Here is a 27,605-nt window from a genome sequence, read left to right as displayed (position 1 = left end):
CAAAGCCTACACTGAAACAATTGGGCGTGTGTTACACCCAAATGGCCGTGATAAACACTCCGGGAGCATGGAGATGACGTATGTACACACACTCACGTCCACCTCCCTGTACACACACTCATGTCCACGTCCCTGTACACACACTCACGTCCACCTCCCTGTGCACACACTCACTTCCACCTCCCTGTGTGCACACTCATGTCCTCCCTGTACACACTCACGTCCACCTCCCTGTACGCACACTCATGTCCTCCCTGTACACACTCACGTCCACCTCCCTGTACGCACACTCACGTCCTCCCTGTACACACGTCCACCTCCCTGTACACACACTCACGTCCACCTCCCTTACGCACACTCACGTCCACCTCCCTGTGCACACACTCACGTCTTCCCTGTACACACTCACGTCCACCTCCCTGTGCACACACTCACGTCCTCCCTGTACACACTCACGCCCACCTCCCTGTACACACTCACGTCCACCTCCCTGTGCACACACTCATGCCCACCTCCCTGTGCACACACTCACACCCACATCCCTGTGCACACACTCACGTCCACCTCCCATCCAAATAATAATGAATCATTTTTACAAGTGAAGATTTCAAACCAAGCCTCATGAGATCGGAGTTCAAGGGCAAGAATTCAACCCTTCTCCCGCCCTCCTGAGAGGAGCTTGAATTTCAGGGGCTCCGAGAGCGGGTTGTCGCTGGCCTCATGCAGCGCGCAGCAGAGGTGCAGTGAGAGAGAACCTGCTCGTCCCCACGCCCTGGGCTGAACCCGGCCCCGGCCAAGCCAGGCGCCCCCCCGTGGCGGTGCATCTGCCGGCAAACCGTTTCTTCTGCTGTAGTGAACCAGGAAGGACCCCCCCTCCAGTGGTGAACCGTGAGTCCCTCGAGCCTGCCTGTGACTTCCTGAGCCGTAAGAAATAGGGGCGGGCGTGTGGTGCAGGGGTTGAGCTGCTGCATGGGAAGCCCTGCGTGTCCAAGCAGAGCGCAGGTTCGAGTCCCGGCTGCCCCACTTCCGATGCAGCCTGGAAAAGCAGCAGAAGACGGCCCAAGTGTTGGGCCCCTGCACCCACATGGAGGCCCCGGTTGGAGCTCCTGGCTCCTGGCTTCGACCCGGCCCAGATCTGGCTGCTGCAGCCACTTCGGGAGTGAACCAGCAGACGGAAGATCTGTCCTCTGCCTCTCAAGAAGATGAGAATTCACACACATGAGCAAGGCAGGCAGGCCAGGACCCGGAAGACCAAGCAGAGAACCGGACAGGTGAGGACGGCGAGACGCCCCTCCCGGGAGCAGGCTCAGAGGTGTGAGGGGTGGGGACTCAGTGGTGGGGGTGAGGGGCAGGGGGCTCCCCCAGGAGCCCCGGCCTCGGCCTCAGAGCTCCTTCCCAGCCCCCCCCCCAGGGTGTTTAACCACGTGACAGAGGCGACAGCTCTTCCCCCAGCTTCCCGTCCCACACAAGTCCCTGTCCTGAACGGCGGCGAAGTGCTCGCGTTCCGGGGAGCGCCGACTGCCCTGAGCGTGCGGTGGACTTGGCTGGGCTCTGGCGGACTTCCCGTGTCTGCTCCTGTTTCTGCCGTGACGTCTGCGTGTAGCTCAGTGGCCGCTGCTGTGAGGGTGGGCGGGGAGGGGTGTGGAGTTTCAGCAGGGACTCGTCCAGTGGGGCGCGCACCGTGGGGTGGGAGCCGAGAGAGAGGTTTGCAGTGGGCAGTGTCGGGGGCCAGCCTCGGGGACGTGGAAAGGGAGGGTCCCGGCTGATGCCTGGCCCGGACACGGGTTGGGGGCAGCTGGGGGTCTAACGACGCAGCCCACGCAGCCTTGGCAGGGAACCTAGGGACGCCAGCCAGCAGTGGGAATCCTGCAGGAGCCCGTGGGCCACACGGGTCTGCGAATGGGGACAGTGTTTTACAGCCTTGGCCAGCACCTCAGGGAACAAGAGAGGCTGGGGGTGTGCTTGCTGGGCGCACGGCCCCCCATGGCTGCTGGCTTCTTATGAGGCCGTGTTTTCCCAGAGTTGCACACAGCAATCCTTAGTTTCTGGGGCTTTCCTAGCTCTCTAGAAGGAAGGTGGGGAGCGAAGCCTGCATCCACACCGGTGCCCATGCCGGCACAGATGTGGCTGTCTTTACCCTGGAAGACACTCCACTGAGAAACAGCAGGGGCCGGCGCTGTGGCGCAGGTCAGAGCCGCCACCTGCAGAGCCGGCATCCCATGTGGGCGCCAGTTCGAGTCCCGGCTGCTCCACTTCCGATCCAGCTCCCTGCTGTGGCCTGGGAAAGCAGTGGAAGATGGCCCAAGTCCCTGGGCCCCTGCACTCATGTGGGAGACCTGGAAGAAGCTCCTGGCTCCTGGCTTTGGATCAGCACAGCTTCAGCCATTGCCGCCATTTGGGAGTGAACCAGGGGATGGAAGACCTGTTTCTTCCTCTCTCTGTCTCTGTCTGTAACTCTACCTCTCAAGTAAATAAATAGAATTTAAAAATAAATAAAAGAAACAGTGGCAAAACAATCCGGCGACCTTCAGTCCACAGAACGAGAAGCGAAGCCAAGGATAAGGGGGAGGTTTATTTGCAACTGCAAACCAGCTGCACAGGCAACAGGCGACAGGCGACACGGAAGGAGCAGCCCCGCCCGCGGCCCTCACTCCTGCAGGTCCGACTGTCTGCCCTCCTCTTCTTCGAAGCTGGCGTTGGCTGTGGAGAAAGGCCGAGCGTGAGTGCGCCCCGCGGTCACTTGGTTCTGAAATTCTTTGTTCACGAACAGCTCCTTTGCAACAAAGACGCTGTAATGATCAATCATTTATCGGCAGCAACGGCGTGCTGCGTTTTCTCTCATCCGGACTTCTCCAGGGTGTCTTTGGTGCTACAGTCAGCAGGCAACAGGGCTGCGGCACAGGGGGTAAAGCTGCGGCCTGCAGCGCCGGCATCCTGTGTAGGCACCGGTCCGAGTCCCGGCTGCTCCACTTCCAAACCAGCTCTCTGCTAATGCGCCTGGGAAAGCAGTGGAAGATGCCCAAGTGCTTGGGCCCCTGTGCCCACGTGGGAGACCCGGAAGAAGCTCCCGGCCATTTGGGGAGTGAACCAGAAGATGGAAGCTCGCTCTCTCTCTCTCTCTCTCTCTCTCTCTCCCTCTTTGTAACTCTGACTTTCAAATAAATCAATAAAAATTAACAAGGAAAAAAAGACACATTCAGAGGCTATGCTAAGGCACAGGCCCTCATGCCGCGTCAGGAACTCTCTCGTGCCTGCACACAGCACCCAAAGCGGCAGCTTCGTGGGGAGCACGTTGTCCTTGGCCCTCGTACTGTACCATGCAGGTGAAGTCTGCAGCACCCACTGCCGGCTGCGCTGGAGGAGAAACCCCGGGCGTGGGGCAGGTGTTGTGGCTCAGTGGGCGACACCACCGCTGGGGACACTCAAGTCCCACATCAGAGTGTGTGGGATCAAGTCCCTGCCCCCACCCCAGTCCAGCTTCCCGAGGGTCCCTGCCCCCGCCATGGGAGACCCCGAGGGGGTCCGGGCTCCTGGCTTCAGCCTGGCCCAGTCCTCTCTCTACGTCCCTCTTTCTCTGTCTTTCTCCTCTTTCTTTGCTCCCCTCTCTTTCAAACAAACAAATATATATTTTAAGAGAGAAACCGTAGGGGGCTCTCGGGTGTAATGTGGGGGCTGTGATGAGCTCATTTCCTGTTTTTATGTTTGCATGGAACGCTTTGCCTCAGAGCCCACTTCCTCCTTGCTCCAGGTTTCGTGGGAGGCCCTGGGGACCCTGGGGCACAGGAACTCCTGCTGTGGGGCTGCCCTGTGCCCTGCGGGGTGTTTGACCATGTCCCCAGCGGTGATGATACAGGAGCACACCCCCCCCCCGCCCTCAAGCTCCCACACGGCTGGTGTCCCTGTGGGCCATGGCTGGGTGACGGTGACACTCTGACGGGGCGGTGTCGGGAAGCTGCAGCAGCCCCAGATGGCATCAGCTTGGCCCGGTCTCTCCAGCTCAGGGCCAGGGACTCTCGTCCTCACCTGGGTCCCCTCCCTTCTCTCTGGACAGATCCCGGCCCATCCTCCCCTGGCCCCAGACGAACTGGGAGAGCCAGGCCTGAATGGCGCCCCCAGAGCTCCCACAGGGCCTTTCCCCACAGCGCCCAGGATCAAATCGCAGCAAGAAAGGGCCAGGGCGGGGCTGTCATCCTCACCCCCACACACTCTGGGGTGCGGGGTCTCCTTCCTGGTCTCACCCATCCCGGTCCCCTCAGCGCCCCCCCCCATCTTGGTACTCCTCCCTGGCAGGGCCATGGGCCATCCGGGATGGGCCGTGCCTCGCCCCTGCACACCCTGAGGTCAAACCCAGCATCCCCTGGGCCGCCCCGCCCGCGGGCCTGCAGAGCAGCTGAGTGAGGCCCTGGGTGCTGTGCCGGCTCCTGGGCTCCCCTGTGGGCCTGGGGCCTGCAGGCATCCTTGTCGCCCACCTTACACAAATGGGACAGAGGCAGGATGCACCGCCCTGGCTACCCACTCCCAAGCCAAGTTTCCTCTCAGTCAGGTGGGGCCCTGATCCGGGGGCTGAGTCTGGGGGGAGGGGAGCAGGTGACCCCCCAGCCCCAAGCCCTTCCCAGGTGACCTTTCCCCTACAACAAGGAGCAGCCTCCATCAGACGGGAGGCACTGGGCGAAGAAGATCCTCCGGGCTTTCTGGCCGTGCACAAGTCTGGAAGCTTCCGTCTCGGCCAGGCCATGGGTGCGAATTTGCCCTCAGCTCTGACCGAGGCGCCTGGACTCATCGCTACCCCCAACACGGGGGGGCCCTGGGCTGTACACCTGTGACTCTGCAGGGTAAAAGTCATGGGGCAAAACCACGTGTCCACTTCTCCAGCAGGCGGCCCCCTGCGGGAGCAGACATGAGCGCCACCACGGCTGGGGGGCGGCACCCAGCAAGGCTTGCCGGAGGCCCTGGGCCGGGGTGAGCTCCCCACAGGGGCTCCCGGCTCTGCGGGGGGCGCGTCCTCACCCTGGTCCACGTCGTAGCCGTACTCCCGGTTGTCGTCTCTGAGCACGTCGGCGTCCTCGTCCCCGGGCCGCATCTCCATCTCGCCCTCGAACCCCTCCAGGAGGCCCGGGCTCTCCTCCATGTCCTCTCCGATGCCTGAGAGGCGACAGGGGACGCGAAGGCTGAGGGCAGGGGAACGCAAGGGACCGTGCGGGGCTGCGGGGGGCGGGCGGCCTCCCCTGGCCTGGCCAGCACCTGCCCCCACCTCCTGGGCACACACGTACCACACAGGCATCACCACCAGGCGCCGAGACCCGGGCACGAGCTGCTCACAAGCACCCGAGTCAGCTTCCCAGCGTGGCAAAGCACGGACCCCCTGCCCCGGGTGGCCGCCATGGAGAAGGGCTGCCCGGTCCTTCTTGTCACAGCCGGGGTCACGCCCACAGCCAGGCTCTGCCCCAGGCGAGGGGCGGAAGGGCCCGGCCCGCCTCCCGCTCACTTCTCCCTGTGTGCTCCGTCCGCCTCCTCTCCCTCGATGGGGGTGTCTGGTCCCAAAGGCTCCCCCCGGCCCCACCTCCACCGGCCGAGAAGAGGGTGTCGACCACCCGCAGGGGCTCCGCACCCTCGGTCCGCGGGGTCTCCTCCTGGCCAGGTCCCTCCGACGGGGCCTGCTCCTTGGGGAGCGTCGGCGTCCACAGGGCCAGTTCCGTGATCTTGGTGGCTTTCCATTTCGGTACGACCGCTACCAATGCCTCCTCCTCCTCCTCCTCTTCTCCTCTCTCCTGGGCCAAAGCAGAAGCGAGAACTTAACGCCGTCTGAGCAGCCTTGCTCTGCAGTATCAGAAATGAAGGGACAAAGAGCACGGGTCCCCAAGTGCATCTGAGCCTTTGCCCGACGCCGCTCAGGGATCGGACGTCAGCCAGCTCCTCCCGGGATCCCCGAGGGTTGCAAACGGCTCCCGCGGGGGCCGGGGTGAGAGCAGAAGCCAGCAGGCTTGCGGGCTCCGCACTGTCGGCAGCCGTTAAGGAGGGGCCCAGGCTAAGCGGCCCTTGTTTCCCAGCTCTACGTTTAGTTATATAAACGGCCAGACAACCTCAGGGTAAGAAAGTTCTAGAAAGCTCTGAAGGGTTCGATCCATGAGGCTCCGGGGTGCAGGGCGATGGGCCAGGTCGGGCAGAGCAGCGCATGGCCCTGAACGTGGAACACAGATGACAATGTCCACGCGTGTCCACCACGCCCAGCACATTTTCCTGCCTCTTGGATTGGCGACTCCCACAAAATTCCACGTTGCTGGGCACCTGTGGAAGCTTCTCTGTGACGCAGCGACAGCACCCAGGACAGAACTCGGCAGGTGTCTACCCACCCCCCAACCTCCACTGGAACCCCTAGGGGGCCCTGCCCAACTGCAGAGGCTGTGGCTTGGCGGCCCGGGGTGGGGCTCCAGCATTTGTGTTTATCAGAGTGCCGGGGGCGCTGGCGGAGCAGCCTCTGCCCCCCACCACGAACCAGCAGATCCACCAGAACCCGGCAGGCACCCTCCCCCAGGGAAGCTGCACAGCCCCAGCTCCCACCGCCTGTCTGCCCAGTTACACCCGCTGCCGGTCCAGCTGAGGTCAAGGGTCACTCCTTCCACGGGAGAGACCTTGAGGGGCTGTGGGGTCGTGTCCCAGGTCATCAATGGGCCCCAGAGCCCCTGTGTGCCCACCTCAGCGTCCTGGCACAGCTGCCTCGGTGCTGGGAGCTGAACTGGGTCCCCCACCCCACAGAAACAAACACATGCTGGACCCCTAAGCTCTGGTACCCCAGGCCAGGGCCTCACGGCCAAATTCAAATGAAGTTAAGAAGATGGGCCCAGTCCAAATGGCTGTGGCTCACTCAGAGGGGAGATCTGGACCCAGAGACACAATAGCACAGGGGAGACGGCCATCGGCCATCGGCCATCGGCCACTTGGGAGAGTGGCCTGGGGCCAAGCAGCCAGCCCACACCTTGACTCTGCCTGCTGGAGCCGCCCACGGAGCGGCCCTCACGTGTCCTATTTCACGGAGAGGCGAAAGCAACTGACATTACTGAGAAGGGACCAGGCCAGGGAGCTGCTGTGTTCTGGCTTCCGTCTCTGTCGAGTGGTTACCAATAAGATGGCTTAGACCTGACCGGCCGCAGAGGCCAGCTCGGGCTCAGGAGCGCAGGCGGCCCAAGCAGGGGACGGTGCGATCGTCCCAAGCCGCCACCGGGAGGGAAGGCAGTTCCCAGCCCACGTCCCACACAAGACACCCACAAACCTGGAGCGAGCTCACCGTTCGTCTCCAGGACCAGGCCACTGCAGGGCTGCTGATGCCAAATTCCCCTTTGGTTTTTTTTTTTTTGTTTTTGTTTTTTTTTTGCAATGTTGCTCACAACCCACTGGAGTGACTTCACACTTCACTGACGGGCCGCAGCGTGGGACAGCAGGGCCGTGGGGCCAGCCTCAGCACAGGCTCCCGTCCACTGCCCCACACTTGGCCGCCAGAGGGCGTCGCTCGGCAGGGCTGCGTGCCAATAAAGCTTTATTTATAGAAACAAGAGTGGACGTTCCTGCACAGCTGGAGATGGGGTTGGGGGGGGGGGGCGTAGAACCCTGCAGCCACTACAAAGAAGGCGGCTGCGCAGAATGGCCGGCCAAGGGACCCAGCCATCCACACCCAGGCATGTGCCCCAGAGAATTCAAAACAGAGGGCCACTCTCTGTAGCCCAGGTCAGGCCACTTGGAACACCCCCATCCCACATCTGACGCCTTGTCAGTGTCCCGGCCACTCCACACCTCCAATCCAGCTTCCTGCCAATGCACCCGGGAGGCAACAGATGGCAGCCTTGGTCCTGGGGCCCCGATGGACCCTGGATGGAGCTCCTGGCTCGTGGCTGCAGCTCGGCTTAGCCTCAGCTGCTGGGGGCATTTGGGGAGTGAACCAGCTGATGGAAAATTCTCTCTCTCTCTGCATTTCAAATAGATAAGCTTTGAAAAAGAATAAAAAAGCAAGACACACACATGCGCATGCACACACACACACGTGTTCACTGCGGTAGCTTAAAGGTGGAAGCAACCCCAGTGTCCACCGGGAGGAGAACGGATGAGCAAAGCGTGGTCCAGCCACACAACGGAGCATCACTCAGCCACGTGAAGAACACACTGCCGACACGGCCACACACGGACGAACTCGGGAAACACGCTCAGTGCAGCAGGCCGGACACGGGAGCACAGAGGTGGCGCCATGCCGTCCATAGGCAGAATCTGGGGCGGGCAAACTCGGAGACGGGAAGCCAGGTAAGGCGACGGCGTGAGAGCGCAGCCAGGGCTGCTGCCGGGTTTCTGTCCGGGGAGCGAGCCAGGCTCAGAGCTGCAGGGCACTGATGGCTGATTCAATGCTTCAAAGTGGCCGGCTTCGTGACGTGTGCGTGTGCAACCTCGCTGACACACAAAGAGACTCCCAGACATGGGACGGACTCTGGAGCACACGCTGGGCGTGGCCAAGGGAGCCTGAGGGGCGTGGCCGGGGGAGGAGAGGGTCCTGAGGTCACACACGGTGCCTCCAGACAGCGTCCCGGCCAGTGGAGGGCCAGTGACAAGGGTGGCGCCAGCCCAGGGACTGCTGGGCGCAGAAGTTCCCTGGGTGAGGCTGGGTGGGCTTGGCGCGGAGGCTCCCGAGACGGTTCTTGTCATCAGGCCAACACGCGTGAGCTCAGAACCTCGCAGCTCCGTTTCCTCGCTTCTGTTAGCACTTGACACACGTGACTCCACGCTGACTCTGCATGGGTGTGGGTGTGAATGTGCATGTCCATGGGTGAGCCCTGTGTACGTGTATGTGTACATGTGTGAGAGTCCACTTCTGTGCTTGTGTCTATGTGTCTATCTGTGCATGTGTGTGGGCGTGAGTGTGCATGTCTGTGTGTGAGCCCTGTGCACATGTATGTGTGCATGTGTGTAGTGCGCATGTCTGCGTGTGTCTGTGTGTGTGCATTTCTGTGCGTGTGTGTAAGTGTGCATGCCCATGGGTGAGCCCTGTGCACATGTATGTGTGCATGTATGTCTGTGTACGTGTGCATGTCTGTGCGTAAGTCTACGTGTGTGTCTGTCTCTATGTGTGTGTGTCAGTGTACATGTATGTTTGTGTGCATCTGTAAACCTCAAGTTAATTCAAGAGCAGGTGGAGAGCCAGGTTTGGCAGTGGCCGCGGTCCGCCAGCCCCTGCTCTGGAGGGCGCGCGTCCCCTTATGGGGGGCGGGGCGTCTCTCAGGCAGCACAGCCCACGCACACCCAGGGGACAGGAGCGGCCTGGCGTCAGGCATGGGTGGGTTTCCTGCACAGCGGCAGTGCAGAGGAAATGCGGCCGGGACCAGAGACAGAGCAGGAAAGCGGGCCCCTCCCCCAGCACTGGCCGTGGACAGCGGCTGCTCCCGTTAGCTCGGAGGCGGCTGTGCCGGTCACCTTGGCCAGGGAGACGGTGCCCTAGGCTCTGCTTCTGGGTCTCCAGCCAGCAGTCTGTCCTGCGAATCTGCCCCGGTCTCTTACAAACACTGGAGTGTGGTCCTGAGCCACGCGGGCTGCAATTTAAGCCCAGCAGTGCCGTGACGGCCAAGGTGCGGTGCTGACCAACCGAGAAGCAGTGGGAGACACTTGGAGTGTGGCTCGGCTCTCGGGAAATGGGTCCCGCGGAGCCCGCAGGCGCGGATAAACTGCTCGATCCTCCGCCGTCCCCGGTGCCTGTTTGACCGCAGGGGCTTTCCCTGCCCGGGTGTCTGTGACAGCAGGGCGCCGGCTTCCCGTCAGCGTCGCCCCCTCCCACGTGTTCGTGTACTTTCCACTCCCCCCCACCCTGAAGCCCCGCCTTCTCCAAGGTTTCCCCAGCAGAGGCTCAGCACGCACAGCACTCGTAAGATGAGCCCTGCTGTCTGTCACCCACCAGGCACAAGAACTGCTCCGTCCCCTGCAGGACGACAGGCCAGATGCACCCCCCAGAGGTGGCAGGGACAATGGGGTCTGCCCAGGGCAGGGGGAGGGGGCTCCCCACTCGAGGAGGAGTCCAGGGAGAGCCCCAGACCCGTCATGGCCACAGTTGCACAGCAGGCCAGCTCACGGCAGGTGGCCACACGGGCAGACATGAACGCGGCGAGTGTGGGAGCGTGGTCAAGGCTGCGTCACGCTCCTCTGTGCTTCTGGTAGGGGCAGGTGGCTTACGGGAAGCCGCCTGAAACCCAGGCTGCGGCACCCGGGGCTTCGGGAAGAAGCCGTGCTCAGGCTGGGGTGGGGGGAGGGGTGTCTCATCGCAGACAACGAAATCAAGTGCTCTGGTCACTTTCAGACCCTGCTCTGCCGGTGGGGCTCCCTCTTAAAACACAAAGCTCCTTCCAGTAATCGCAAGTAAACAAAGAAGCCAAAGGCTCAAAGCTTGAAGCAAGAGCCGGCGCTGTGGTGTAGCTGGTGAAGCTGCCACCTGCAGTGCCGGCATCCGCTGGTTCAAGTCCTGGCTGCTCCACTTCCCATCCAGCTCTCTGCTGTGGCCTGGGAAAGCAGTAGAAGATGGCCCGAGTCCTTGGGCCCCTGCACCTGCGTGAGAGACCCGGAGGAAGCTCCTGGATCCTGGCTTTGGATCGGCACAGCTCCAGCCGTTGTGGCCAGTTGGGAAATAAACCAGAGGATGGAAGACCTCTCTCTCTCTCTCTCTCTCTCTTTCTCTCTCTCTCAAATAAATAAATAAATCTTAACACACACACACACACACACACAAACAACTAGAAGCAAGAGGGAAGACCAGGAAATCTAACTAAAGGCAGACATCAGCCCAACGTTAGCAGCGACAGGACCCAGGAAGACACGCACAGAACCCCCTCCCCCACCACCCCGTGAACACGCCTGCCTGGACGTCTCCGAATGACTGCATCAGTCGCCCGATGCTACGAGCCAGGGAAGGTCAGTGCAGGACTCGTTCTCGCGTGCTAAATACAGAGGTTTTCACAGGTGCAAGTCACTCACCCGACACCCTAACCGTCACCAGACACGCTGGTGACACGGCCGCGGATTCTGGGATCTAACCCTGTCCAGAACTCGTAGCTCAGGACGGGCTGCTCCCTGGCCACAAAAGCCAGGTCTAGATGTCCATGGTAATGTGAAAAAAATGGGGACCAGCACTGTGGCAAAATGACTTAAGCCAGTGCCTGCAGTGCCAGCATCCCACGTGGGCTCCGGTATGAGTCCCGGCTGCTCCGCTTCCGATCCAGCTCCCTGCTAATGAGCTGGGAAAGCAGCAGAGGACGGCCCAAGTGCTCGAGCCCCTGCACCCCCATGGGAGGCCCGGATGGAGTTCCAGGCTCCTGGCTTTGGCCTGACCCAGCCCTGGCCGTTGCAGCCATTCGGGGAGTGAACCAGCGGATGGAAGCTTGCTCGCTTGCTCTCTCTCTCTCTCTCTCTCTGCCTGCACCTCGTCTCTCTGCAATTCTGCCTTTCAAATCTATACATAAACTTCAATAATAATAATAATAATGTGGAGTGATGCCATTTGCTTCTGGCAATTTGACCGTGCACGGACACAAGATTTCCCGGGGGTGGGCTGGGCTCGCGGGGTCTTCTTGGCCGAGGATCAGAGAGAAAGAGCTCGGTGTCCCGCCACTTACCACACATGTCCCGCACTTACCACGTCTGTCAAGCGGTACTCTCCGTGCTGCTCACACCCAATGTCAAACACGAACTTCCCAGGGCCCACGGGCTGCAGGCGAAGAGAAGGCAGAGGCTGCCACGGTGCCGTCCGTCCCGCCCACCCCAGCTCGCCTCCCCAGGTCACGCACAGCCGTCCGTGCACCACAGCCGTCCGTGCACCACAGCGTCCCCGCACCACAGCGTCCCTGCACCACAGCGTCCCTGCACCACAGCGTCCCTGCACCACAGCGTCCGTGCACCACAGCGTCCCTGCACCACAGCGTCCGTGCACCACAGCCATTCCTGCACCACAGCGTCCGTCCACCACAGCCGTCCCTGCACCACAGCCACCAGTGCACCACAGCGTCCGTGCACCACAGCGTCCCTGCACCACAGTGTCCGTGCACCACAGCGTCCGTGCACCACAGCGTCCCTGCACCACAGCGTCCCTGCACCACAGCGTCCGTGCACCACAGCGTCCCTGCACCACAGCGTCCCTGCACCACAGCGTCCCTGCACCACAGCGTCCGTCCACCACAGCGTCCGTGCACCACAGTGTCCGTGCACCACAGCGTCCCTGCACCACAGCGTCCGTCCACCACAGCGTCCGTGCACCACAGCGTCCCTGCACCACAGCGTCCCTGCACCACAGCGTCCGTCCACCACAGCGTCCGTGCACCACAGCGTCCCCGCACCACAGCGTCCCTGCACCACAGCGTCCCTGCACCACAGCGTCCCCGCACCACAGCGTCCGTGCACCACAGCGTCCCTGCACCACAGCGTCCCCGCACCACAGCGTCCCTGCACCACAGCGTCCGTGCACCACAGCGTCCCCGCACCACAGCGTCCGTGCACCACAGCGTCCGTGCACCACAGCGTCCCCGCACCACAGCGTCCCCGCACCACAGCGTCCCTGCACCACAGCGTCCCTGCACCACAGCGTCCCTGCACCACAGCGTCCGTCCACCACAGCGTCCGTGCACCACAGTGTCCGTGCACCACAGCGTCCCTGCACCACAGCGTCCGTGCACCACAGCCATTCCTGCACCACAGCGTCCGTGCACCACAGCCATTCCTGCACCACAGCATCCGTGCACCACAGCGTCCCTGCACCACAGCGTCCCCGCACCACAGCGTCCCCGCACCACAGCGTCCCTGCACCACAGCGTCCCTGCACCACAGCGTCCCTGCACCACAGCGTCCGTGCACCACAGCGTCCCTGCACCACAGCATCCGTGCACCACAGCCATTCCTGCACCACAGCGTCCGTGCACCACAGCGTCCGTGCACCACAGCGTCCCTGCACCACAGCGTCCCTGCACCACAGCGTCCGTGCAGAGCTCCGTGCTATTCACCTCTTAGATCCCCTCACACAGGTGAACCCATGACGGGCGATTTTACGCAGCGACACCATTGCTTTTCCCTTTACGTCTCTAGAATTCCTCACTCCTAAGCTAACAAACGTCCACCCCGCTAGCTCTCCACATGGACTCTTCCCGGCCACATTCAAACATCTGCAGCTTCTAGAAAGCTCCACGGTCTGTAGTGGGAGCACAGACTCTGGTTCTTCCCCGACTCCCTGCCCCACACCCCCTCAGGGCTTGCAGCGACTCCTGTACCGAGTGCGACGCTGTCCCAGCCACCGGCGCCTGTCTCAGACTGCTCGTCTGAACGCCGCTAGCTGCCACCCCACGGCTCCAATTAGTGCAACTTGTGTTTGTCAGCCAAACAACCCCCCAGGAGATAGAAGCCAGCAGTAAAAACGTGGGGAAAGGACTGACCTCACTAACGGTCAGGGAGAGGCACCCTGGAAGCGGGGCGGGACAGCCACCCCCAGCAGACTTGAAGGACAAATAACAAAAGTTATCGGCTGGTCATCGCTGGTGCTGAGGCCACTTCATGGCCAAGAGGCACAGACCAGCGGGCGAGAGGCTGAGCCGTCTGCCGGGACAGCACCTGTGTGGCTCAGGACACCAGCACCGTGTGCCAGCACCTCCATCCCTTAATCTACACAAACGCTCCTGTCGGACGGCCAAACCGCAACCTATTTAATGCACTGGTCTTCAGTGGCCGTCAGCTCACCCTAGAACCGGGCAACGCGGCTGTCACGCGGGAGTGTTCAGGTGCATGGGGCGGGAAGGGCACGGAGGGGGCAGAGGAGAACAGAACCCGAGGACACGGAGTGGACGGGTCACTTCGGAGGCCCTCCCCCTGTGAGGGATAACACGGAGGTGACCGCCGGCCTCATGCCTCTCTCCCTGGGACCCCTGGAAGACCCAACACAGCTCACTTCCAGGTCGGTGATGTGGATCTTCAGCGCGTGGCCCTAGCTGGACCTGGTGCAGGAGCTCCGTCCAAATCAAAGGCCTCCTACACACTTAACCCTCACAAACGCGCAGGGTGACGGGAGGTGTAGCTTTGTGTAGACTTTTGTGTCCCAACATGGTGCAATCCACTCAAGAAATCAAAACCCCCCAAACCGTGCCCCGTGTCAGCCATCTGTGTGCACGTGACGCCCACGGGGTGTGTGCAAGGAGACCCCCTGGAGCCGGGGGAGGCAGGGGCAGCGGGTGGCTCGGTCAGTCTGTGGAGACTTGGTTCAGCCCGGTCACCATTCCCGACACCAACTTCTGACACTGTCGGCGCTCCGCACACTCCTCCCGGGACGCCCCACCCGGCGTGGGAGCCTCCGTGACACAGGGCTTCTCTGCACCCCAGAGGGTCCTGCCCACACAGGAGTCCTCCAGACACAAGCGGGCAGCGGCGGGCACCGGGCACTGGCAGCCCCCGGCCCAGGCAGGGTGCTCAGGGTGGCCCTGATGCCCCTGTGTCATCAGGGGCTGGTGGGCTGCGACGGCCGGGGTGGGGGGAGCTGGGGGTCTCTGCTGGGGCACAGCAGGAGGAACCCCCCCACCCCACAGGACAATGCCAAAGACCCCAGGGCTTTCCGCTGGGGCAGAAGGGCTGCGCGTCTCCCCTGGCTCCCCTACTCCACTGTGGGTGTGAGAGGCCGCGTGCCCCAGCGGCAGGCGGCCAGCGTTCAGCGCTCTCCACCCACACCCCACGGGAGGAGGCCCCGCCCACCACGCCGCAAGCGTGGTTCCCAGCGACTTACGTTTTTGTTCAGGAACTTGCCCTGGTACCTGTGGTTCAGGTGGATGAGCTCGGCCGCGCCCTCCTGCTGTCCGTTCACCCAGGTACCGACGTACTTGCTGCCCGTCTCCGCGTAGAAGTAGGTGCCTTGCCCATGCCTGCTCAAGACGAAGGGCACAGGGCAGTCTGTCTCAGCCTCGGGGGAAGCCCCCAGGTTGTCACCCGCACTGTGGACGTGAGGGTGGCCCGGGGTGGCCCAGCAGGGGGCAGGCGCACGACTAAGGGGGCTCAGGGACAGTAAGGGGTGCAGAGGTCAGCGTCACCTGGGTCAGCCGCCTCCTGCCTTCCCCGGGAGGAGGCAGAGACCCCGAGAGCCGTGGTCCCATCCCCCAGACAGCCCCTCGGTGCTCCCCACCCCCGGGGGCTCGCGGCTGAAGGCGCCACGTGTTCCGGGGAGACGGCCGCTGCTGAAGCTGCACCTGCCAGGCCAGGCTTCCCCTGGGAGCTGCCCTGGCCCCCGCGGAAAGACTGGAACTGGCAGAGCCGGCGAGGGGCTCTGTTGTGACTAAGGGACATTTCTTAGGGAGTGAAGCGGCCCGGAGCCATTCCCAGCGCACCTCTGGTGAGCGAACCACTCCCCGGTGTAGCTGTCGTTGTTGACGTAATAGTACACGCCGTGGCCGTGCCTCTGGTCGTCGGCCCACTCCCCTAGGGGTGACACAGGGCAGGCCTGGGTGAGGGGCAGTGGCCGGGAGGGCCTGGCGCTGCGCCCCACAGAGCTCTGCCCGTGGCTCCTCCCACTTCTCCCTGTGCCCCATCCTCTTGCACTGGATGGCCTGGCCTGGCCGAGCCATTTGGCAGGCTGGCCAGGGGAGGGCTTGGCGAGGACGGAGAGTCACCTGTGCAGATCAGGGCCCACGGTGAGCCCAGCCAAGGCAACGCAGGCCTCTCACCGATGACCCCCAACACTGCATTCACCCCGCGGCTGCTCAGTGGCCCCGCAGCAACCTCGAGGCTTGATAAGAGCTGGGGGGGTTCCCAAGGTCCCCAAAGTCTGTGTGCATGGTCAGTGATGACTGGGGTCGCGTGACAGGGACCTGACCTGGTGACGGCTCAGATGTCCTTGGGGTGGACAGTGGGAGGTCTTTAGGCCATGAGGGGCAAGACCTCAAGGGTGGGGGAGTCCCCTCCAGGGGGCTGGTTGTCTCCGCCAAGCAGGGCCTGTGTCCCCTCTGCCTGCCAGCTCGCGGGGGGACGTTCCCTCCGCCTGCACCGTCATCGCCAGCTCCAGCAGGCTCCAGGCCGAGCTTGGACTGTGAACCTCCGAACTGCAAACACGAGGAAACCTCAATCCCTCCTAAGTTGCTCCTCCAGGGTCTCTTTCTTTCTTTCTTTCTTTTTTTTTTTTTTTTTTTTTTTTTTTTTTTTGACAGGCAGAGTTAGACAGTGAGAGAGACAGAGAGAAAGGTCTTCCTTCTGTTGGTTCACCCCCAAAATGGCCGCCACGGCCGGCGCTGCGCCGATCCGAAGCCAGGATCCAAGTGCTTCCTCCTGGTCTCCCATGGGGTGCAGGGCCCAAGCACTTGGGCCATCCTCCACTGCACTCCCGGGCCACAGCAGAGAGCTGGCCTGGAAGAAGAGCAACTGGGACAGAATCCGGTGCCCCGAACAGGACTAGAACCCAGGGTGCCGGCGCCGCAGGCAGAGGATTAGCCAAGTGAGCCGTGGCGCCAGCCCCTCCAGGGTCTTTTTAGAGCAACAGAAAACCTGGCCAATCCCACGGTCTGTCCAGCACCACACTCTGACTCCCACCCAGCTGCTGGCTCCCCTGCACCTGCGGGCCCAGCCACACCACCTGGCCCTGCCCCCTGCGTGGCCTCGTCCCTCGCCTGGGCGGCCCTGTCCACCCGGCCACACTGGGTACCTGCTCCTTTCAGGCAGGTATGCGAGGAAACGCTGAGATTCTCAAGTGTGTCGTAAAGCCAGGACGACTCCTCAGCAAACCGCGTCACCGGCTAAAGGCGTTTACCACGAGTCCCCGTGCCAGGAGAGCGGGGGCTCCTCACAGCTTCCAGCCACCTGGGAGGGAGACTGACAGGGCTTCCCTACGACAGACAGCTCTCTTGAACACTTACACGACGCCAGCCATGGCTAGTCGCTGAGATGAATGATATCCTTCTAGACCGAGAATTAAAACAAAACCTAATTTGGTCACTTTGTTGATCCAAGGGTGAAAACAAGAGTTAGCTTCCTATTCTAAGAAAAGACTTCAAAGCTGTGGTCGTGTGCAGGCCTTCAAAGAGCCAGCAGCGTCCACAAAGGCAGGGAAAGTCGAGATGTGTTCTTACAGACGCGGGCACCTTTCTGGGTTCTGTAATGTTCGGGGTGTTGTGAAAACTATTTACTTTGATTTCTCATTGCTAACGAAAATTCACTCCCATAGCCGCTGCTACCTTACGCTCCAGGCTTCGAGGGAGAGATCCACTTCCCCAGGCAGATACTCAATGCTCGCTCTGCCGGGAAAACACCAAGGATTGAAGCAATACGTGTGGCATGAACGAGCCCCCAGGCTTATCCACAAAAGAAGGTCCCATCCCCCGAGCCACGCCACCATTTCCCGGGCACGCTGGGAGGCGGCTGGGCCAACAGCTCCGGGAGCCAGGGAGCCGTCACTAGGCTGGGGAGGGGGAGGCGGACGGGGCACCCTCAGCAGGGGAGGGGCCGGCGGCAGAGAGCACCCCACTGATTCCCAGGGCCAAGTCCAGGCTCAGGGAGCAACCAGAGGAGGGGGAGGGTGGCGACTGCCAGCATCTGAGGAAGAGGACAGGGTTCCATGACGGCCTGGGGGACAGGGACAGCAGGGGGACAGGGACAGCAGGGGGACAGGGACAGCAGGGGGATAGGGACAACAGGGGGGATGGGGGAGCACCCCAGAAGACAGAGGATTCCGCAAAACAGCCTCGGGCCTCTGGGCCTGAAGTAGCCAAGGGATAAGCAGAGTGGGGGACAAGCAGGGTGGGGGGACAAGCACAGTGGGGGACAAGCATAGTGAGGGGACAAGCAGAGTTGGGGGACAAGCAGAGTGGGGGGACAAGCAGGGTGGGGGGACAAGCAGAGTGGGGGGACAAGCAGAGTGGGGGACAAGCAGGGTGGGGGGATAAGCAGAGTGGGGGACAGGCAGAGTGGGGGACAAGCAGAGTGGGGGGACAAGCAGAGTGGGGGACAAGCAGAGTGGGGGGACAAGCAGAGTGGGGGACAAGCACAGTGGGGGACAAGCAGAGTTGGGGGACAAACAGAGTGGGGGACAAGCAGGGTGGGGGGACAAGCAGAGTGGGGGACAAGCAGGGTGGGGGGACAAGCAGAGTGGGGGGACAAGCAGGGTGGGGGGACAAGCAGAGTGGGGGACAAGCACAGTGGGGGACAAGCAGAGTTGGGGGACAAGCAGAGTGGGGGACAAGCAGGGTGGGGGACAAGCAGAGTGGGGGACAAGCAGGGTGGGGGGACAAGCAGAGTGGGGGACAAGCAGGGTGGGGGGACAAGCAGAGTGGGGGGACAAGCAGGGTGGGGGACAAACAGAGTGGAGGGACAAGCAGGGTGGGGGGACAAGCAGAGTGGGGGGACAAGCAGGGTGGGGGGACAAGCAGAGTGGGGGGACAAACAGAGTGGGGGGACAAGCAGGGTGGGGGGACAAGCAGGGTTGGGGACAAGCAGAGTGGGGGACAAGCAGAGTGGGGGGACAAACAGAGTGGGGGGACAAGCAGGGTGGGGGGACAAGCAGAGTGGGGGACAAGCACAGTGGGGGACAAGCAGAGTGGGGGACAAGCAGAGTGGGGGACAAGCAGGGTGGGGGGACAAGCAGAGTGGGGGGACAAGCAGGGTGGGGGGACAAGCAGAGTGGGGGACAAGCAGGGTGGGGGGACAAGCAGAGTGGGGGGACAAGCAGGGTGGGGGACAAACAGAGTGGAGGGACAAGCAGGGTGGGGGGACAAGCAGAGTGGGGGGACAAGCAGGGTGGGGGGACAAGCAGAGTGGGGGGACAAACAGAGTGGGGGGACAAGCAGAGTGGGGGACAAGCACAGTGGGGGGACAAGCAGGGTGGGGGGACAAGCAGAGTGGGGGGACAAACAGAGTGGGGGGACAAGCAGGGTGGGGGGACAAGCAGAGTGGGGGACAAGCACAGTGGGGGACAAGCAGAGTGGGGGGACAAGCAGAGTGGGGGGACAAGCAGGGTGGGGGGACAAGCAGAGTGGGGGGACAAGCAGGGTGGGGGGACAAGCAGGGTGGGGGGACAAGCACAGTGAGGGGACAAGCAGAGTGGGGGACAAGCAGAGTGGGGGGACAAGCAGAGTTGGGGGACAAGCAGAGTGGGGGACAAGCAGGGTGGGGGACAAACAGAGTGGGGGACAAGCAGGGTGGGGGACAAGCAGGGTGGGGGGACAAGCAGAGTGGGGAGACAAGCAGAGTGGGGGACAAGCAGAGTGGGGACAAGCACAGTGGGAGGACAAGCAGGGTGGGGGGACAAGCAGGGTGGGGGGACAAGCAGAGTGGGGGACAAGCACAGTGGGGGACAAGCAGAGTGGGGGGACAAGCAGAGTGGGGGGACAAGCAGGGTGGGGGGACAAGCAGAGTGGGGGACAAGCACGGTGGGGGACAAGCAGAGTGGGGGGACAAGCAGGGTGGGGGGACAAGCAGGGTTGGGGACAAGCAGAGTGGGGGACAAGCACAGTGGGGGACAAGCAGGGTGGGGGGACAAGCAGAGTGGGGGACAAGCAGGGTGGGGGGACAAGCAGAGTGGGGGACAAGCAGGGTGGGGGGACAAGCAGGGTGGGGGGACAAGCACGGTGGGGGACAAGCAGGGTGGGGGGACAAGCAGGGTTGGGGACAAGCAGGGTGGGGGGACAAGCAGAGTGGGGGACAAGCAGGGTGGGGGGACAAGCAGGGTGGGGGGACAAGCACAGTGGGGGACAAGCAGGGTGGGGGGACAAGCAGGGTGGGGGGACAAGCAGAGTGGGGGACAAGCACGGTGGGGGACAAGCAGAGTGGGGGGACAAGCAGGGTGGGGGGACAAGCAGGGTTGGGGACAAGCAGAGTGGGGGACAAGCAGAGTGGGGGACAAGCAGGGTGGGGGTACAAGCAGAGTGGGGGACAAGCAGGGTGGGGGGACAAGCAGGGTGGGGGGACAAGCACAGTGGGGGACAAGCAGGGTGGGGGGACAAGCAGGGTTGGGGACAAGCAGAGTGGGGGACAAGCACAGTGGGGGACAAGCAGGGTGGGGGGACAAGCAGAGTGGGGGACAAGCAGGGTGGGGGACAAGCAGGGTGGGGGGACAAGCAGAGTGGGGGGACAAGCAGGGTGGGGGACAAGTAGAGTGGGGGGACAAGCAGGGTGGGGGACAAGCAGGGTGGGGGGACAAGCAGAGTGGGGGACAAGCAGAGTGGGGGACAAGCAGGGTGGGGGGACAAGCACAGTGGGGGACAAGCAGGGTGGGGGGACAAGCACAGTGGGGGACAAGCAGGGTGGGGGGACAAGCAGGGTGGGGGGACAAGCAGAGTGGGGGACAAGCAGGGTGGGGGGACAAGCAGGGTGGGGGGACAAGCAGAGTGGGGGACAAGCAGAGTGGGGGACAAGCACAGTGGGGGACAAGCAGAGTGGGGGGACAAGCAGAGTGGGGGACAAGCAGAGTGGGGGGACAAGCAGAGTGGGGGACAAGCACAGTGGGGGGACAAGCAGAGTGCCCCCTGCCCCGCCCCGAGGAGGTGTCTGTGGTGATGGCCGGATGGTCAGCAGCCCCAGTACTTCTTCCCCACCACAGCCTACAGGGTGGGGCAAGCGCGGAATTGGCTTTGGGCACCACCGCCGGCTGGCTCCGGCTGGACAGTAGCTACACTGGCCACCGGGCTTCCTCCAGCAGGAGACCAGACCACACCGCCACGCCCCTCTGCTCTCAGGGCAGCAGGACCAGAAAAACCTGCTGCAGATTCGCAGAAAAATTTCAGAAACCGAAAAATTCAGTTGCAAAAAGTCACTCGATTTCCCGCCAGGGAGTCAGGGTTTCCAGTCCTGCTCTCCGCCCACAGACCACGGAGCCGCCACGGAAAACCCGGCGGCAAGACAGACCCTGTCCTGCAGTGAACGACAAGTGGAAACTGTGTTACTGTGGCTTTAAATTTGCACTTTAAAAAAAAAAGTCTTTCGCCTCTGATGTCGTCTTAGCAGCCACATTTCTCTTCTTGAGTAACCCCCACCGCTGGCTGCCCTGTGGGTTTTCCCCTGGGAGGGGCACTGTGTCCCTTACAAAGCTCTGCCATCAGTACCAAGGCAGATGGGGCCCCCAGACCTGGCCCCCAGGGGGCTAAACCCCCCTCCCCAGGCTGGTCAGTGTGGTCTCGCCAAGCTGGCCCCCTCTGCCGGGGCAGCCAAACTCAGAAGAGAGGAACTAAGGTCAGTGGGGAAACCGCTCTGAGCCGGTATGGGGCGTCCCCACCCCCACCCCGCACTCGCCATAGGCCTCCCTCTGAAATCTCATTGTGGAACTTCACTTTGATGAGTTCTGGTGGGCAGTGGGCGGGCAGCAAGACCAGAGAGCCACACCCTCTCTGCCTTCCCAGCCTGAGACCCTCAGGTGCCCCCCACCCACCCCCAAGCTTCCAAATTTGCACAGGTGGCCCCACCCACCCCAACACCTGGCTTCCAGCCTCCTGCCTCCATTGGCCTCACCTCCCAGCGGCCCCCACCCTGCCTGCTGGAGCTCCTGCTCCCTCCTGGGCCACCTCGTGGGACACGTGGGCCCTTGGTGGCGGTCAGCCAGGCGTTCGCCAGCCTGTGGTTAGAAGATGACTGACTTTCGGACCTGAGGTTAGTAGCGCAGCCTCGGAGTCCGGTCCCCATCACCATCTTGGAGGAATGAGGCGCTTTCCTGGGCTGCGGCGGGAGGAGTTCCCGAGGCAGGTGCTGCACCTGTCCGCTGTGGGGCTGCAACCACCCCGACTGTTCCCAGGCGACTGTGTGCGTTAGTGTCGGGCCACTGTTCCTAGCACAGAGCTCCGGAAATCCTTGGAGCTTCCCGGGAGACGGGAGCGTCACTCACAAGGCGCCAGCCTGCAGGAGGAGCTGCTGTTGGGAGGGCTCGGAGGGTGGGCCTGCTCAGCCCACTCTGCAGCCTCGCGGGCTGGGGGCTGCGTGCCGAGCTCCGTGAAAACCCTGGGGCCCTGAGATCTGATGGCCGTGTCTCTGTGGACAGCTGGGTCTCCACAGAGCGCCCACAAACCTGCCTCCCAATCCAGACCCCAATCTCCAGCCTTGGTCCCCAGGGGACCCACACTCTGTCCAGCGTGGCCTCGAACCGGAGCTCCTGCACCCCCATCCGCAGGCGCTGATTTCCGGAAACAGCTCACAGGCCCCAGGGGAGCGGGAATCCTGCCAGTTTCCCGTGGCAGGAACGAGAACGGATGGGGACTGGCAATCCAGATACGCACTCCCGTGACACTTCTCGTCCCAGCCACCCCACTTCCCACCCAGCTCCCCACTAGTGTGCCTAGGAGGCAGCGGATGTGGCTCAAGTTCTTGAGATCCTGCGCCAACGTGGGAGACACGGATGAAGCTCCCGGCTCCTGGCTTCCGCCTGGCCCACCTCTGGCCGCTGCAGCCATTTGGGGGAGTGAACCAGTGGAGGGGAGATCTCTGTGTGTCACTGTGCCCTTCAAATAAGTAAACGGGGCCTGGGGAGCACGAATCCAGGTGTGGGTGCGAGTCATGCCGCATGGCAGTGGTACAGGGGCAGCGGAGAGGCTCGGGGAAAGGATCGGACAAGGAGCTCCAGAGACGCTGGCTCGGGGTGGGGGACTGCGGCTGAGATGGGCGAAGCCCAGCTCACAAGTTAGAGGCCCCCAAGAAAACACCCCGGCCCTCAGAAGAGGGGTTGGAAGAAACCCAGAACGGGGAGGCGGAGCCACGATGACAGACTCCTGCCTCTCATTTGCTGCTGTCGGAGCAAGGCCCACCCCCAAGCTGGCCACAGGGACCAGATTTCCCACTGATGACAGATTCCTGAATTAACTGCAAGCAAGCTCTCTGGTTTCCATAGAAACCCCATGACCACGTTCCTGGCCCCTGGACCACTGACCGACCTAGAGGACCTGAACCCTGGAGGACTGACGGACGTCGGTGACCTGAGCCCTGGACTACTGACAGACGTGGGGGACCTGAGCCCTGGACGACTGACAGACGTGGGGGACCTGAGCCCTGGACCACTGACCGACGTGAGGGACCTGAGCCCTGGACTACTGACAGACGTGGGGGACCTGAGCCCTGGACGACTGACAGATGTGGGGGACCTGAGCCCTGGACCAATGACAGATGTGGGGGACCTGAGCCCTGGAGGACTGACAGACGTGGGGGACCTGAGCCCTGGAGGACTGACCGACGAAAGGGACCTGAGCCCTGGACCACTGACGGACGTGGGGGACCTGAGCCCTGGACGACTGACGGATGTGGGGGACCTGAGCCCTGGAGGACTGATGGACGTAGGGGACCTGAGCCCTGGAGGACTGACCGACGTGAGGGACCTGAGCCCTGGAGGACTGACGGACGTGGGGGACCTGAGCCCTGGACAACTGACCTACATGGGGGACCTGAGCCCTGGACCAATGACGGACGTGGGGGACCTGAGCCCTGGACCAATGACGGACGTGGGGGACCTGAGCCCTGGGTCACTGACAGACGTGGGGGACCTGAGCCCTGGACCAATGACGGACGTGGGGGACCTGAGCCCTGGACCAATGACGGACGTGGGGGACCTGAGCCCTGGGTCACTGACAGACGTGGGGGACCTGAGCCCTGGACCAATGACGGACGTGGGGGACCTGAGCCCTGGACCAATGACGGACGTGGGGGACCTGAGCCCTGGAGGTCTGACGGACGTGGGGGACCTGAGCCCTGGACGACTGACGGACGTGGGGGACCTGAGCCCTGGACGACTGACGGACGTGGGGGACCTGAGCCCTGGACGACTGACGGATGTGGGGGACCTGAGCCCTGGACGACTGATGGACGTGGGGGACCTGAGCCCTGGACCACTGACCGATGTGGGGGACCTGAGCCCTGGGTCACTGACCGACGTGGGGGACCTGAGCCCTGGACCACTGACGGACGTGGGGGACCTGAGCCCTGGACCACTGACCGATGTGGGGGACCTGAGCCCTGGGTCACTGACCGACGTGGGGGACCTGAGCCCTGGACCACTGACGGACGTGGGGGACCTGAGCCCTGGGTCACTGACGGACGTGGAGGGCCTGAGCCCGCTGTGCCTCGCAGGCGAGTGGAGACAGGGAAGGGAGAGACAGGCTCGGGCTCTGCCGCCGGCCCCACACTACCTTCGTACCGCGAGCCGTCTGGGTAGATGAAGGTGCCCTGCCCGTGCTTCTTGTTCTTCACGTACTCTCCGATGTACCGAGCTCCGTTTTTAAACTTGTAGACGCCCTGAAACAGCCGTCGGAGGGCCCCCGTCACCCCCGGATTCCACCTGTGCTGACGGGAGCGGGCCCCGCCCCTGGTTCTGACCTGGCCATGTCTTTTCCCGAACTCATAGCTGCCTTCGTAAATGTCGCCGTTGGGCAGCCTCGCTTTCCCGTGCCCGTGCCGCTCGCCCGCCTCGTTCCGTTCCCCCTCGTACTCCTGGGTGAGAAGTGGAGAGCTGCGGCTCCCGTCCGTCCAGTGCCACGCGTTCCGTGGACACGGTGCTGGCGACATCTCCCGGTCCTGGGCGCCACGCTCAGTCGGCCCGGGAGGGGAACCGACGCGCGTGTGGGTGTGTGGGGGCACGGGGCACGCTCCCTCCCCAGACACCTGTGCTTGTGACTGGATGAGAACCCTTTCCACCGGAAGCAGACTGACCGGACTGTGAAACCCGCAGGTGGTACGGCCCCGCCCTGCACGCACCTCTTCCTGGCTCCCCGCAGTGCTACAGACCAAGGGCAAATACCTGAGTCTCCCCCTAGGCTCCCTCCCTTATCTGTGGCCTGAAGAGGCCTTTGCCACCCCACCCCCCCCAAGGAAATTCAGACGACAGGGGGAGGGGTGCTCCGGTGTGCACTGGCTTGGTTTAGTTTACCTTATTTTCTCTTAAAGATTTTATTTATTAGGCCGGCGCCGTGGCTTAACAGGCTAATCCTCCGCCTTGCGGCGCCGGCACACTGGGTTCTAGTCCCAGTTGGGGTGCCGGATTCTATCCCGGTTGCCCCTCTTCCAGGCCAGCTCTCTGCTGTGGCCCGGGAGTGCAGTGGAGGATGGCCCAAGTCCTTGGGCCCTGCACCTGCATGGGAGACCAGGAGAAGCACCTGGCTCCTGGCTTCGGATCAGCGTGAAGTGCCGGCCACAGCGGCCACTGGAGGGTGAACCAATGGCAAAAAGGAAGACCTTTCTCTCTGTCTCTCTCTCTCACTATCCACTCTGCCTGTCAAAAAAAAAAAAATCTTGGGGAAAAAAAGATTTTATTTATTTATTTATTTATTTGAGAGGCAGAATTTCAGACGGCGGGGGGGCGGGAGGTGGGGATAGGTCTTCCGTCTGCTGGTTCACTCCCCAGTTGGCCACAATGACCAGAGCTGCGCCCATCCGAAGCCAGGAGCCAGGAGCTTCTTCCAGGTTTCCCACGTGGGTGCATGGGCCCAAGGACTTGGGCCATCTTCCACTGCTTTCCCAGGCCACAGCAGAGAGCTGGATCGGAAGTGGAGCAGCCGGGGCTCAAACCAGCGCCCATAGGGGATGCCTTAGGTGGAGGCTTAGCCCACTGTCCACAGTGCCAGCCCTTTTCATCTTATTTTTAAACTGCCTATCAAGGCCGGTGCCGTGGCTCAACAGGCTAATCCTCCGCCTGCGGCGCCGGCACACCGGGTTCTAGTCCCTGTCGGGGCGCTGGATTCTATCCCGGTTGCCCCTCTTCCAGGCCAGCTCTCTGCTGTGGCCCGGGAGTGCAGTGGAGCATGGCCCAAGTGCTTGGGCCCTGCACCCCATGGGAGACCAGAAGCACCTGGCTCCTGCCATCGGATCAGCGCGGTGCGCCGGCTGCAGCGCGCCAGCTGCAGCGGCCATTGGAGGGTGAACCAACGGCAAAGGAAGACCTTTCTCTCTGTCTCTCTCACTGTCCACTCTGCCTGTCAAAAAAATAAATAAATAAATAAACTGCCTATCAAGACTTAGGGTTCAAATACTCTTAGCCCAATACTTAGTGAATTTAAAAGTAAATCAATAAAAAATATAACACAAGCTTCTCACATCCCTAATTTTCCTGTTTTTCATAAAATAAACATTCCTCTGCACCTAGCCTCAGTATAGAGCACGTATAATAAATAATAAAGTGGGGGCTGGTGCTGTGGTGTAGTGGGTAAAGCCGCCTGCAGTGCCGGCATCCCAGGTGGGCACCAGCTTCGAGTCCCGGCTGCTGCACTCCCCGTCCAGCTCCCTGCTCATGCACCTGGGAGAGCAGAGGAGGACAGGCCAAGTGCTTGGGCCCCTGCACCCACGTGGGAGACCTGGAAGAAGCTCCTGGCTCCTGGCTACAGCCTGGGCCAGCCCCAGCCATCGTGGCCATCTGGGGAGTGAAACAGCAGATGGAAGACCTCTCTCTCAATCCGTGTGTCTCCCTCTCTCTGTAACTCTGCCTTTCAAATAATAAAAAATCTTTTTAAAAAATGGAATTTATTTTTTAAGGTGAAAACCATGGAATTGGACATGTCTGGATTTATTACAACACAAACACAGACACCGACATTACACACGTCAGAGACTCAGGCAGGCTAAGTCACTGCTTGGGAGGCCGGCACCGGGAGTGCCTGGGGTGGATCTGCCCCCCACGTGGGAGACCCAGATGGAGCTCCTGGCTCCTGATCTCAGCCTGGCCCAGTCCAGGCTGTCCCGGGCATCTGGAGCGAACCAGTGGACGGAAGCTCGCTCGCTGGCTCTCTCCCTCTCTCTGTCACTCTACCTTTCAAATAAATAAGCAATTCACTTGAAAAACACTTGATTAACAAACAGCTGTGCTATTCTTGCCCTTTCTAGCACCGTCTAGCCCAGAACCTGTGGTTCAAGGTGGCACAGGGCACAGAAGGCCCCCGCCCGTCGGGAGGACCCCCCCCCCCCCACGCCGGGCACCTGCTGGAGAGGAGAAATCCTTCCAAGGGACCCCCGTGTGATCTGGACCTAATCTGTGGGCCCAGGAAAGCTACCCCTCGGGGGGAGGCCCAGGGCAGAAGCCAGGGAGGCGGCCGGGAGGCGGCAGGGCCGCGAACACCGCGGGGAAGCCGGGTAGGGGTGCGAGCCCCGGACTCGGGGGGCTTCCGGCCGGGCGGCGGGGCGCTGGGTCTGCAGGGCGGGCTCGCAGAAGTGCGCTCCGAGCCCGCCGCACCGTGCGCCCACGCCACGCCCGCCCGGTGCCGCTGCGGGGGGCTGTACCGGGGGCCCCGCCTGGACACCCTGGCCCTCCGGGACTGCGGCTCGGGGAGACCCTCACCCCAAGATCGTTCTCTCTCTCTTCCTCTAGCTCTTCTGAGCCCAGGTCCGACATGGCCTCGGTCCAGCCCGGATCCCAGCAGGTAGGTCACCCGCCGCCCTCGCCGCCGCGTCGGCTGTCGCCATGGAGACGGGGCCAGCCAGGTCTCGTGCGGGCCCGGATGCTGAGAATCGCGGGGCTAGGAGGAGAGCGCCTGGAGCAGCCACGGGCGGCCCCTCAGCCAATCGCTGCCCAGGAAGAGGCGGGGGGCGGGCAAGAGGGCGTGGCGGTACGAGACGAGGAGCCACTGGTAGGCTTCGCGTACTGTCATAGCAACGGGAAGGGCGCCTCAGCCAATCCCCGTCGTGGAATAGAT

The 27,605-nt window shown here is 62.5% G+C and overlaps 1 protein-coding gene across 1 annotated transcript; it reads right to left on the bottom strand.

The window, feature by feature from the left end:
• Nucleotides 1-2,629: 2,629 nt before the first annotated feature.
• On the bottom strand, nucleotides 2,630-27,304 carry RSPH1 (radial spoke head component 1). Its single transcript, XM_062175143.1, has 8 exons — nucleotides 27,251-27,304; nucleotides 24,117-24,222; nucleotides 15,363-15,453; nucleotides 14,768-14,903; nucleotides 11,651-11,722; nucleotides 5,609-5,768; nucleotides 5,008-5,142; nucleotides 2,630-2,700 (listed from the first exon to the last, which is right to left on the bottom strand). Exons 1-8 carry the CDS (start codon nucleotides 27,302-27,304, stop codon nucleotides 2,648-2,650), a joined length of 807 nt encoding a protein of 268 aa, XP_062031127.1. The 3' UTR covers nucleotides 2,630-2,647.
• Nucleotides 27,305-27,605: the final 301 nt, after the last annotated feature.

This window comes from Lepus europaeus, chromosome 2 (genome assembly GCF_033115175.1).
Source record: "Lepus europaeus isolate LE1 chromosome 2, mLepTim1.pri, whole genome shotgun sequence".
Taxonomy (NCBI): Eukaryota; Metazoa; Chordata; class Mammalia; order Lagomorpha; family Leporidae; genus Lepus; species Lepus europaeus.
Note: the sequence above shows the minus strand (reverse complement) of the source record. Positions and strands in the feature narration are given on the sequence as shown.